Source organism: Melanostigma gelatinosum (assembly GCF_949748355.1).
Source record: "Melanostigma gelatinosum genome assembly, chromosome: 10".
NCBI lineage: Eukaryota > Metazoa > Chordata > Actinopteri > Perciformes > Zoarcidae > Melanostigma > Melanostigma gelatinosum.
The window spans coordinates 23900244-23913684 of record NC_136643.1 but is presented as its reverse complement, the minus strand read 5'-3'; the positions used below and the strand labels follow the sequence as shown (position 1 = coordinate 23913684).

The window sequence follows — 13441 nt, the reverse complement described above, 5'->3', positions numbered from 1 at the left end:
GGAGGGTGACACTGAGGGGGTGGGTATGTGCTAGTCGACAAGCGGGGGAGTGTGTTCGAGGCACACACACACACACACACACACACACACATGCAGACGGAGTGTGAGTGGCAGGGAGGACAATAAAGCAGTGAGCTAAGTGCTACACGTGGCTACGGGGCCTCTCTCACCAGGTCAAAGGTGATTCATCATCTGCTGCAGCCGTGGAGTGAGAGAACTGCTTGTTCTCCACACTGAATCCTTTCAATTGAAATAGCTGTAAAGAAAGGACGGATACCGACTCTGCCAAAACATCAGTCAGACAACAACAGAACAGTTGTGGTTGTCCGTCAGCTGTCTGTCACTCTGTGGCAGTACCAGAGAGGAGAACTAAACAACAAGCTGCAGTGTTGGCCAACTGTAAATAGTGCAGATTAAACTGTTGGCGTTATTTTGGATTGGAGCCATGAGGAGCTCCACGCAGCGATGCAGCAGAATGGAAATAGACTGAAGCATGAAAAAGCAACAGTGAAGCACAGAGAAGAAGGAGCTCAACAGCTCGCTGGGTTTTACCTCGTGAGTTTGTGTATGCTGAATACGCCTCTCCATATAAAGGGGGGGAGAGAGAGAGAGAGAGAGAGAGAGAGAGAGAGAGAGAGAGAGAGAGAGAGAGAGAGAGAGAGAGAGAGAGAGCCCTCTCTTCCTTCTGCCTGTGGTGATGGAACATACATGGGGCTCAGGATGGATGGATGGACGGCATTAATTATTGTATTTCGAAGAGTCTTTTCCTCTCTCTTACCCTCCCTCCTCCTCTTCTTTTCCTTTTTTTCATACCGTATGTAGAGTAATTAACGGTGGAGGGAAGCAGTCAAGTTGTTGTCATCGTGCAAACAACATGAAACACCAGCTAATCATACAAAGAGCTGCAAAACACGCTTTCATACTTCACAGAGAAGCGCAATGCAGTAGAATACACATTTTGTTTTTTTGGCCACTTTTAAATGTGATGTCAAACCTTCAGAGTCCTCAGTGATTTCTGCTCATGCGTACTTCAGCATGAACGCAAACAGTGGACGGCTTTGCATAGAGGTCGAGACCTGAGAGGATTATTCTCTCACACACACACACACACACACCAAACGTTGGTTAACACACACACCTCAGCCTTGAGCTACGGCAAAGACAACAAGCAGCAACGTACACTCAGCAGTGATGGGCCTCAGGGCCAGTGTCTGTCTGAGGCCGTGTGCACACTGCTGCTGTTTGTTCTCTGCTGTGCATCTGAATGAGTCGTCAGAGAGACGTGTGGCCGCAGCAAAGGCTGCTGGAAATGAAAGCGTCAAACATCAAACGCTGGTGTTTCCCCCGCAACTTGGGATATTTGTGGGCGGTATTGGCTTTGGGGCTGAGGGTTGTTTGCTTTAACAGACATGGCCGACAATATTCTTTATTTTTCATGTTGTCAACAAATCGAATGAAAAAGGCCCAAACTGACAATTGTTAGCTTGTCTGTCAATAGTTCCCTGAGGACAAAAAGGGTTCAGAAAGGAACTATGAGCACTGGCCATGTTGATCTTTATGAAGGAAAATGTCAGGCAGTGCAACAGGGCGGCTCATTAATGTGTTTTGCATCTTGATTTTTGACGCTCAACGTCTTTTTTTTTTTGCAAACAGAAGTGACATGAGAGGGAGGAGCTAAGAACAACACGGACGACTCCCAGACCAGACAATACTGTGGTAGCGACCTGTCAATCACAAGATTTATGGTCAGTTTGACTCTAAATGGACCATAATGTACTAAATGAACATCATGCTGTGTTGAAGAAGACTTGAAACTAGAGATTGAGACCATAAACTCATGTTTACAATGTTTACTGAGGGAATAAATCAAGAGAGAAGTAGAGTCATCTTCTCATAGACTTCTATACAACCAGAGGAGTCGCCCCCTGGTGGACACTAGAGAGAATGCAGCTTTAACACACTTCAGCACTGGCTTCACATTTCAGAACCGGAGGTTGCCTCATGGCTCTAGTAATGTCTGTTGATTGGTCGACCACTTTGGTCCAGACTGAAATCTTTGGGTGCGAAGACAATTTGTCCAGACATTGATGGAGCCCTGTGTGTATACCACCACCCACTGGTAGGAGTATGTTTAGATTCCCCCGTCTTATAATGGGCCAAGTTTTAGGTGTCTAAAGGGGGCGATTTTGTTCACCAGGTGTGCAATTATTTCTGTTGAGTCATCCTCAAATTTAAGACCAGCTTTGGCTGCTAGCATGGCTGTAGAGTCTCATTCTTGTTCAACAAGGATGGAGATCTATGGCCGAGGTATTTCTTCTCATCTGACTCTGGATCGCTGTCACTCTCTCTGCTGAACTCTCTCACTGTCTCGTCAGACTGAGGCGGCTTCCGGTGTTACGCAACAATTAATTCGACGTCTACGCACTCGTCTGCCGTTTGACGACACCTTCTCTGCTCTGTGAATGACGTGAATCTCCAGCTACGTCGTTCATATCTTCACCAACCTCTATTCAGCCCACAATGATTTCCTCATTTGACATTTCTAGCATTATCTGAGAACCTCACCTGAACCAACAAACAAAAAAACAACTGATAATTGCCATTCCAAATGTTTCTCTCTGGATTTTGGAAACCAAGGCTCCGGCCCAGTTTGACTTCACACCCTCCCACGTCACGGCTAAGTGCAGTTCACTGACAATATATTGATTGTACTACGCAGGCGGGTTTTGTTCTGTTATTGATTTCTAACGATTGCAGCTCAGTGTGATATTGGGTTTACATATTAAAGGTCACCAGTTAATTATGAGATTGCTTGTTAGCCAATGATGTTAAGACGTTGGAGCAGGGAAGGTTGTGAAATACGACGATCCGCCTCATCGACCGCTCAGTGCTTTTCACTCCTCGTAGATTGTTTCCTCTCACCTGCTGTTGAACTTCTCAGGGTGCTTTTCCCGCATCAGATGGAAGCGATGGGCGATGGAGGCATCCTGCAGGAGAAGACAGAAGAGACAACATTACCCACAGGACATCTGTAAAAACCTACACATTATCACAGCTTGCTAAAAGTGTCTTTTACTTTTAGAAAGTTCCAACTTCTTACATCACAAAACAGGACATTCATCTATATTTGTTCAGTAAATTGAAGGAGGATTATGGTGTTTGTCTCAAAGCCATTCTATATTCTCATCATCAGTGTGCCTGCCTTAGGTCATGTTCACACCGGCCTTATTTAGTGCAATTGATCCGAAACCCGCGAGCGTTCGCCCGCTTGGTGCGGTTCGTTTGGGCCGGTGTGTTTTCTGGTCCGCCTATAAATGTTGGTCGCGGACCGCTTTGCTGAGCTTGGTGTAGTTATCTGGTTTCTGCAACACTACCACTGAACCAAACTCTTGGTGATGTACTGCAGTAATGACTTATATTTGAAGAGAACTCTGACTTATGGCACAGAGCAGCGTTGGGCGAAAGGTCACAAGTTGATTGGATCTGGCCTCAGGCTGGACCCAGCCCTCCTCTCCCCATGTGTTTAACCCCTGACCTCTGGGGCAGGGGTGAATGTAACCCTGATCACTCACAAGAGCAGCCTCGGTACGACCTCACTTACAGACAAACACAAACAGCACCGGGGAATCACGCTGTCACAACAGCATTATCGATGCTCTAGATCGTTAACCATGCAAGGACTTTTGTTTCATAATTTTTCATTCAGAACAGAGATGCTTGATAAGAGCCTCAAATAAGGTTCAAGAGGTTTCACCATTTAGGTTTCAGACAGGCACCTCGTTACATAAATGTGTGCTCGATTTTACAACTCCTCCAATAGAGGGCTGCAGGGATGTCGTGTTTTTGTAGGCCAAGCTGGAGGTTGGCATCGCACTGGTTCCCTCGACAAAAAGCCAATTGGATTTTTTTCATTGGATTTTGGAATATTGCAGAAATTGTGCTCTGGGGCAATCAAACGTTTATGATACCTAAACACACTCAACAAGATAATCTTCACATATGAACACCACTTTTATGATTTTTGAAGCGTGAATGCAAGTGTTTGGCACAATGGCGTTTAGTAGTCTCATTTAGCTACTTGTTAGCAAGCGCTTCTTTTAGGACGCGTATTTTATGATGTATTTTATGTCCTAGAACAGAACATTACAATCTCCAAAGTTGGTGGTATATATCAAAAACCCATTAAAAAAAAAAAACAGACTTTGCAACGAGAGAACCAGAAAAATGACGACTCATTTTAGGTGTTAGGATTCATTCTTGCAGCGCTCTGCATGTCTCGAATGTATGCCGTTCTATTAACATGAAGACTACAGCAGCACAAGAGAATCGCTTCACAGCATGTAGGCAAACAGCACACACACAACACACAGCGCCGCTCTGGACACTTGAGCTTTCAGTGGATGTGATCAATTAAAAAGCGCGGCCTTAATTTGACTGCATGCTGAGTTTGACCAGAGCTGCTGCTTCTCCACTCGGGGCCTGAGGATGAGATCTGTCTGTCCCAGATAAACAGCCACTGTACATAGAAAATAATTTCAAGATGCATGCGCTCATAGGTTACATCGATTATATGTCAGAGGAAGCAATATAGCTAACGTAGACGTATATGTGGCTCATGTCATGGAGACGATGCACCGGAGCTCGGCGGATGGAGAGTGTCACGCTGATGGTGGAGTCAGCAATGACGTTAACGTATGAAGACAGAGTTGAGGACTGTGTAATGACACCATCTGGTTCTGCTTAAAGTGCTTAACAGAGACAAGAGACATGACACAACCCGACTTACTGCCACCAGTTCAAGACGACAGACACATGACGATAAAATACCAACAAAAAAATGAATTAACTGCCATAATATAAAAGTTTATATATATATATATATATATATATATATATAGGAAAATGGTGACTGTGCATGTGTAATTTTAGGGAAATTGGAGGCTTTATAATTAGAGATATATTAGAGATAAATAAGTACGCTTCACACTTTACTTTGAACAGTCATGGTGACTCTTAAACCAGCTATTCTACACCAATGGGCCCTGGGTGAGATGGCCTCTGAGGCCCAACAGGTTGCCCACTGCCAAATGGTTAAAACATGAAAAATATAAAATGTGTGGTGATATACAAAGCTACAAAGACCAGTAACGCTCGTCAGTCAGGTGGAACACTTCCTCAGATCGTACAACTCTGACAGGCGAAGGCATGTGTGATGGCGTTCTGGCACCTCGTCTGCCTGTGCAGGTGTTTCAACGCAACAAGGAGAACGGATGGTTGTGACAAGACAGGTGGGACAGGGGCAATTATACGCATCCGCTACTTGTCAACCTCAAAACCATCCGCCGGTGCCATCGGCCCGCCGCGACGCACCTCCTCCACCAGACACTACGGTGATGACAGAGCCGGTTATTATTTTTTCACAGATTTTTGGACAATGTGGCCAGCGAGTCCAGCACAGCGTGGGGATCGGGCTCAGACAATGACACAAAAAGGCCGCAACAGCTTACCAAAACACGTCTGCCGTTTCATGTTTCCCTGCTGCAGGCAATCACTGACCGGCCCCCAAATTTTAGTGCATTCTGCCCCCCCCCCCCTGACAAATCCGGCTGTAACAAAATGTGACATTTGCCGTCGCCTATAGTTGCCTGTGTGATGAAGGTTGTTTTGATCTTGCCGTTTGAAGTTTTGCACACGGTGCGTGGGGGCAAGAGGAGGTGCTATTGGACGGGTGATGGGGAAACAAGTAGGAAGGGGAAATCAACAAAACAACAACAGTAGAACAAAAAAACGCTGGCTGGAAAATGTCACCTCAGTGGGACCCACGGCAGAGAAATAGGGTGTCAGTCCACCCCTATTGTGTTCCACTGGCACTGGTAAAGGGGCTTGGTTAGCTTAATGTCAAAGAGAAATGTCACAGTCAGCCTCTAATCTCCCGTGTCCCATGATTCTCTTATACTGGGAAGTGCAGGTTAGCGGAGCAAGATAAACATACACTGTCTATGATTGAAGAGGTCTTAATTAGTTTTTCCATTCCAAAAGAAAGTACAGTCCTATTATTATTATGGAAGCCCATTCCTGGCAAAAAAAGAAAGTCAAATACATGAAAAGTTGCATGATAAAAATACTAATATGTTATAATCAACTTATATACTAAATCAAACCTTCGACTTGCTGTCTCATGGATTTAAGTTAAGTTATTTAACTTTTCTTATAAATCGACTTATTCATATTTATTATGAATAGATTTTCATAGGTTTTTTTTTGTCTTTTTGTGGCAGAAATGGGCTTCCATAAAATACTATTATTGCTTTTAGTAAAAAATGTAACTGCTCTTGTATTTTTCTTTTAATTAAATTAACATAAATTATGGATTGCCTACTAGACGCCACCATTGAGCAGAGGCGATGCATGTTTAGGTTGCATTTGCAATCTTTAGTGGTTGATGCCCTTGCATAGCTTGACAAGCTGTTGTACCCCGCGGTACGTCCGTTACCAAACTACTCGCGCACACGTACGTATGTCATCACTGTTTACATTTGTAAATAGGCTCTATAGAGACAAAAGCTGTGGTCTGAAGACAAGTTTTCAGGCTCTTTAAAGACCAATCCAGGTGTTTGTGAATGTGCTCGTGTGTGTGGACGTGTTTCTCCATGTGTGTGTGTTTGAGCGCCGTTCCTCCCGTCTTTAAGACCAGCCAGGTGTCACTCAGCACGGCCATTCATTACCGCGGTAACCTGGCCTGAACCTGGCAGGCGCTCACTTCCTGTCACTGATACTTCCACTGACCTTCAGTCTGTGCCAGCGCTACTCCGTCTCTCTCCCTCACGCACACACACACACACACACCATTTTATATGCACACTTTCTGTTCCTGTTCCCCTGAACAAACGCTAACACACTCTGTTTAACAGCGTTTAATTTATTCGGGCCTCTGTCTCAGTGTCAGGGAGTCACTGTAACTGATGCGACTCTCGAATTATGAAGTATCCCGGTGGTGCAGAGAAAAAACACTCGCCAACCATTGCACCAGATCAGAGTTCAGCTCCCCTCAGCAGTGCCTCCAGTTTGGCTGAGTGATGGCGACATGACGTGTTGCTCTAACATGTCTGAAGACGCGGACCGACCTTTTAACATTTCTTTATGCTTTCAAACGTAAACGTACAAGTAATAATCTTTGTAGTTTCAATTTCCATTAATTCCAGCTGCAGGATGAATAAATGAATGTCCAACAAAACACTTAACATACAGCATGTGAGCAAATTAAACAAATTAAAGTCCCAACTTGACGCCGTGTCAGCCAAAGCTCTCTGTTGGACTGGCAGCAGTGGACTCATGTGAGAAGCTGGAGCGAACGTCGCTCACATTAACAATAATTAGGTCACCTATGTCTGAATAGTATAAGCCATCACTTTAACAGATAGATGAGGCTCCGCCTCTGCAATGGGGAACGCAGTGAGCGATGACATCCTCTGCATGAATCCATGGCTTTTGGGAATATTTCATTTTGAGCCTCCTCGCTGTGGAACAGACTCAAACTTCCACACCGCTTCATGTCCGTCGTCCTGGTGCAGCTTCTGCCAATCAGGTGAAAGAAGCAGCTCGCGACATATATGTCTATCAGAAGAGGCACAGGATCGTCTTCACCCTCCTGGCTAATGGCACAGTCAGGGATTGCGGTGCACATTAGGAATTGGCCATTACCACTGGGAATCATCTTGCAACCACACACAGTCAAGTGCATGCACATACATACACATTTACACCTGCGCAGCGCACCCATCCACAGAAACTCCTGCACGGAGACACACGCTGCAGAGGGCTCAGCTTCCTCACTGCAACATGAGGCGGCATCTTTAATGGCTGCTGACATAGTGTGATTTCCTTCTCTCAAATTCCTCTCACGAGATTCTTTCCAGGCTGCAGGTCAAGTGAAAGCACTTTAGGAACCGACCGGCATGTGTACACAAATGCTTAACTCCACTGATGTTTCTTGTTGTGGAGCGTTTATTTATTGTTAAGTGTGCATTCATTTATCAGAAAGCATAGTTCTAAGAACATAGTTCTAAGAACTCCTATTTTCATGAACTAGGAATGAACATAGTTCTCAGAACACCGTTTTGAGGAAGTTAGCACAAAGGCTAAGCCAGTAACGTTAGCACAAAGGCTAAGCCAGTAACGTTAGCACAAAGGCTAAGCCAGTAACGTTAGCACAAAGGCTAAGCCAGTAACGTTAGCACAAAGGCTAAGCCAGTAACGTTCGTACAAAGGGTAATACAGAAACATATCCTCATAAAACGGTTCGTACCATATCTTACAAAAAGATAATCACGTGCGTTTTCCTACGAATGTCTAGCAACGCGTTTCAAATTCTTACATCACAGGAAACACCTTGGTTAGGTTTAGGCAACAAAACTACTAAGTACTTCGGTTTAGGAAAAGATCGTGGTTTCGGTTTAAATAGCTCCGGAAGAGACGTGACAAATAAATCAACGTTGTGAGTTCTGGTTACACACTGGACACGAATATCTGTCGTTTTTATCCACCTCCCTTTGCAAAGTTTGCCGCTCTTTATACTTCGTTGTTCATGGTTGAATAACGCATGTAGTTCTTGGTAGTGCTCCCCAGGGGAGGCAGTCCTCCTCAGGTTTTCCTCTAACTGTTTGATCCAAAAATAATTTGTAGCTGTATCTGTGCCTATCTTGTAACTGGAGGAGCTATAAAATCTGACAGTATAGAATTATATGAAGCCACATGAAGCAGAAAAAAGGAGGCAGAGCCTTCCCACATATAATTGGTAGTCTATTACCAGCCCCCACAGTAAACCCGCTGCTCAATGCACCTTTAGACAGCCATCTGTTCCCGTCAGAGGCTAAACCTTCTGAACCCTCATCTTCTAAAGACCACACATATAACTTTAGGTATGTTTCAAGATATAAAAGTAATTGGCAAACTTCTTTTTGCCCCTGGGGATCCATACAATCGTATTAGATCTACAATATGGGAATAGATTGAAGCAGAAATCACATAATACACCTTCTGATTTACTGTAAATCAGAAGATACCATTATGTGACTTCTGTTTCAGAACTGTAAATCATTTACAGTTCCGAGTGCCTCGGCTGAGCCGACCACATGCTCCACACCATGTCATCCACAATTAAGTCAGTGAGATAAAGGACAGATGATGTGCAAGCTTTCAGATTCGGCCTTGCCAGCCTCCCGTCTCCACAGCAACCAAACCCCGAGCAGCGCGGTCTGCCATCGGGACGGCAGGAATTGCAAACCCTGGACGGTCGGTAAACCACATTTGAGGGTTACTAATGGCTACACTTCATCGGTGCGAGTCAGAGATTGGCTTGCTCGGGTGTCGCGTGCTCCCAGATACTCGGCCATCTGTCACCGCGGCTTTGGGAGGCACAGCGATCTGTCGCTTTGTTGAACGGCCGTGAAACACCGGCGTGTTTTCAGAACCAGACGATCACACGTACGACCTGTACATTTTACCTATTGTCAATAAATACCACGAAAAGATCAAAAATGTGTTAGCCGACCCTGTCTGCGACTCTCACCACCAAGTATATTCATCCCTACTGAAGATGTAAATCTTTACAAATAAGAAGACGAAATCACTGCTTTTGGCTACGGATGAATTTGCATTTCGATTGTTAAGTGAGTTTGTAGGTCAGTAAGAAAATACAATACAAAAAATAGACTTTGAAAATGCTTTAAAAATCACAACCGAGACAGCCGGTCAAACACGACCGTTTGTACCTCCAGTGCTGCAGCTTTGAAGTGTTTAGCCAGGAAAAGGTGCAAACGTACATATGGCAGTGACACATTAGTATGTCACTGGCTTCCTCTGTGTGATGGCGTGACACATGCAGATATCAGTGGGGGTGCAGTTATATAACGTCACTGTGGCTCATCCTCTTCTTGCCCATTTATTCCTACCTGCGCACATATGTCTTCTTCACACTTGTGTCACTTCTGCTTATTTATAGTCCTAATGTACGATATGTCTCATGAGTTTCACTGTTATTTTTAATCCTCCTTAATGGTGCTTGAACGAAGAAAAAATAAATCAGATGGCACCTACTTACTGATATGGTGATGACTCAGCTCTGAGTTTGTCAAAACCCCAACAAACAGTCTGGTTTCCGCAGCAGCAGCACTGACGTATACACACTAAGCTTGTGATTGAAAGTTTTCCATTGGAGTGTTGATTTGCAGCTCGGCCTCCTGAAAATGAAGTCCTCATACAATGAAATGCACTGTTAGGTTTCTAATGGAGCGTATATTCTCCCTGATTACGTTTGTTTTTGACAAATATATTTGTTCAAAGTTAGCGGAAGTCCGCGTAGGAAGGAGGTTGTGGTGAGTCAAATGTATTATTGTTCTTTGTTTTAACCCAAAACATCTTTTACTGAATCTTACAACGGTAACGTTGTTGCCTTAATCTAAACCTAATTGCCGGCACAAGTGGTTAAAACACTATAGCGTTGACATGCAATGTAAAAATATTGATATGAATTGTACTTTTGCAGAAATGTGCAACGTGAACACTTTTATTCTGGCGACCAGGCTGTTATTTGCTGTGCTGGTAACATGAATGAAGGCTTCCTCCCACTGACCAGTTCTTAATGTGAGTTAAGAAGGGTATTTATAGGATTACTGTAAGCTGATGAAGGAGGAACTCATTCAAATGATATATGTATAACTGTAGCCTCAGACTCATTCTCGTGAGTCCAAACCACATCAGAGGAGCGGTAGTCTACGTCAATCCCTCCATTTTGCCATAAAGAAACACCGAACGACACATTTCACCGACGCGCAGTGCCGACACAGCCACCATCCGACTACACCGATAACCTCACGAAGCCCCTTGTTTTTGTCACCTCTGTAAAAAAAAATAAAAAAAAATAAAAAGTTCCCTGAGCTTTCACACGAGTATCTCCATCAGGATAAGGTAAAAAGGTTGCTAAGCAACAAGGAGCTGGCAGCAGGTTTCTTGCCTCCAATTAAAAGAGGAAACCTGCCCGAGAGGGAAACAGACGCTCGCTGATCAATCTGCTAATTGCTTGCGTCCACAAAGACCAGGTAATCTCTCTCACACCGTGTTGTTCGTGTTACAGTGAGGTCGGACGGTTTGGGGGCAAGATTTATGACACATTGTTGATTTTATCTCGCATATTATACATATATAATTGTATTGTTAAATTAGTCATGGTCTTACATATGCACTGGTCACTGGTTGCCATTAACATTTAAATGTTTTATTGAGATTACCTCGTTAGATGAACGATGTCTTTACAAACTTAATTGTATAAGAATTAACATTTTATCTTGGTCGATAAAAGCTAAATATTGAACCACTACCTGTCAGTGAACGGATGATTATTATTTAGTTTTTCAAAAATGTCACGTAATGTGATATTTTAGTGGTTGAAAAATAATTGCCTTCCAATGCCCTTTCCAGGTTCTGTAAGAAGTACATCTAGAAGCAAAATGGGTTTTTTTCCCTCCGAGTAGCATCCACACAGGAAATAGATGATGGAATCGGTTCAATGTGTTCAGTTTGCTCACCACTCCGATAGAGAAGTAGTTGTTGACGATGCTGTAGGGGACAGGGTCTCCCTTCTCCTCCTTGTCGTCGGGGACGATGTCGATGTTCCAGCGGTCGAGCACCACCTCGTTGCTGTGCTCGATGTCCCGAAGGAACTTCATCAGGCTGCCGCCCTCGTAACCTGCGGACAACGGCCCGAGAGGAACGTGTGCAATGAGTAACACGAGCAGATGCACAGGTAGAAACAACAGAGAGGATGCAAGATATGTCCAGAACTATAGATCCCTGTCCATTGTTTGTACTGTGGAACAGTTTAAATTTAGAAAAATGAAATGAAAATAAAACAAATAATTGATTCAGTCGTCCCCTGACTATTTATTTACATCTATTATTTCACCCAATCTATATTTAAAGCCCTACATTTGACTGGTGGAACGGTGGAGTATATGGGTTGGAACTTGCAACACAGCGGCACTGATCAGGCTGCCTCTTCACAGAGACCGCCGCCCTCACCACCTCCGAACCCAGAGGCTCCCCGGGGGCCTGACAGCACCCCGGGGAGCCCTCTGGTTTTGCTCCGCAGCCGACAGCCTGCTGCAAGCAGCCGAGGCGTCTTAATAGCGATCGGAGGCGGAAGTAAGTTCCAACGGTGTCACGAGGGATCAGTGAGTACCATCACACTGGGATCGTCATGTGTGACACATGAGTGTGTTTGCATATTCTGACAGAGTAGTAGTCTTAAAATATAACATCAATTTTAGAGGGAACTATTTCCTTTTGATGTGAAAATAATTGTCTCTTTCCCCATGGATGCTTCACTCTCAACTCTCAGCTTCCTCTCAACTCTTTGCACTGTTTAAAACTCCACCTTCTAGTATCGACTCAGCTCGTTTGGCACCTCGACCAATGTGGTACCCCAAAAACCAAGACATCAAATATTTCCCGAAGAGCCAGAAATGTCTGCGCTGAAGGAACGTTCACCCTCTGGGATGTGGGGATATCAAGGATAAAGTGAAAAGTTTGACCTGCTGGTGACACTAGATGAAACTTCAGGGGATCACCAAAGTCATAACAATTCATCCCCCGGGCACCATGGAGACCTGTACCAAACTTCTTGGAAATCCCTCCAATTGTTATCAAGATATTTCAAAATCCCTCCATCCATCCTTCCATTCTTCCTTCCTTCTATCCTTTTGAGGAATATATATATAGATGTATAACTGTACAGAATGTTATGGCAATCCATCCAACAGTTGTTGAGATTTTTCAGTCTGGACTAAAGTGCTGGACCAACATTGCCATCCCTAGAGCCATGCCATTAGCAACGGCTGCAGAGACCCCAGCTCATACTTCAATGTTTGCTTCTGCAAAAGATGATCTATTGAACAAGTCCCAAAGCCGCCCTACTGAACCCGGCTGCTTATTGACAAAACGTCATTCATAAGCCTGGGTAAGTGCTCTGCTGGTCCTCCAAGCAGCAACAATCAAGCCTTTCTAATTACTGGCCCAAAGTGCTGCAACAAATCAATGGTGCTTTGCATATTAACAGTTTTTAATTTGACACGTAAGAGCTCCCACTTTCCCCTTCCTCATCTTTCAGTTCCCAAAATCATGCACACACACGCCTGCCTTTCCTTTTGTGTTCTAGTGTGCAACTGAGACCCTCCCTGAGTCCACAGTCATGCTCTAAAACATTAAAATGAACCCGGCAGAGAGTTTAGACTGCTGCCAAGTCAATCAAATACACATTTTAAGGCGGCTCTTTCTTTAAAGAACCAAGTTGAGCCTTTACAGATAATCTACTATCGTTTACTTTTTCCTGAAATATTCAGAGGACAGCTAGAAATCTATACGTTTCATCCCCTTAAGTAGCTTTACT

At 44.2% G+C, this 13441-nt stretch overlaps 1 protein-coding gene across 1 annotated transcript in view; it reads right to left on the bottom strand.

Moving 5' to 3' along the window:
• Positions 1 to 13441, bottom strand: part of dgkg (diacylglycerol kinase, gamma) — a gene marked incomplete at its 5' end in the record, with an annotated part of 56851 nt that overhangs the window by 19866 nt on the left and 23544 nt on the right. The window contains 2 exons of the mRNA XM_079276837.1: positions 2923 to 2987; positions 11583 to 11743. Of these exons, the coding sequence (XP_079132963.1) occupies positions 2923 to 2987; positions 11583 to 11743 (226 nt within the window). The remainder of the gene's footprint in view (positions 1 to 2922; positions 2988 to 11582; positions 11744 to 13441) is intronic.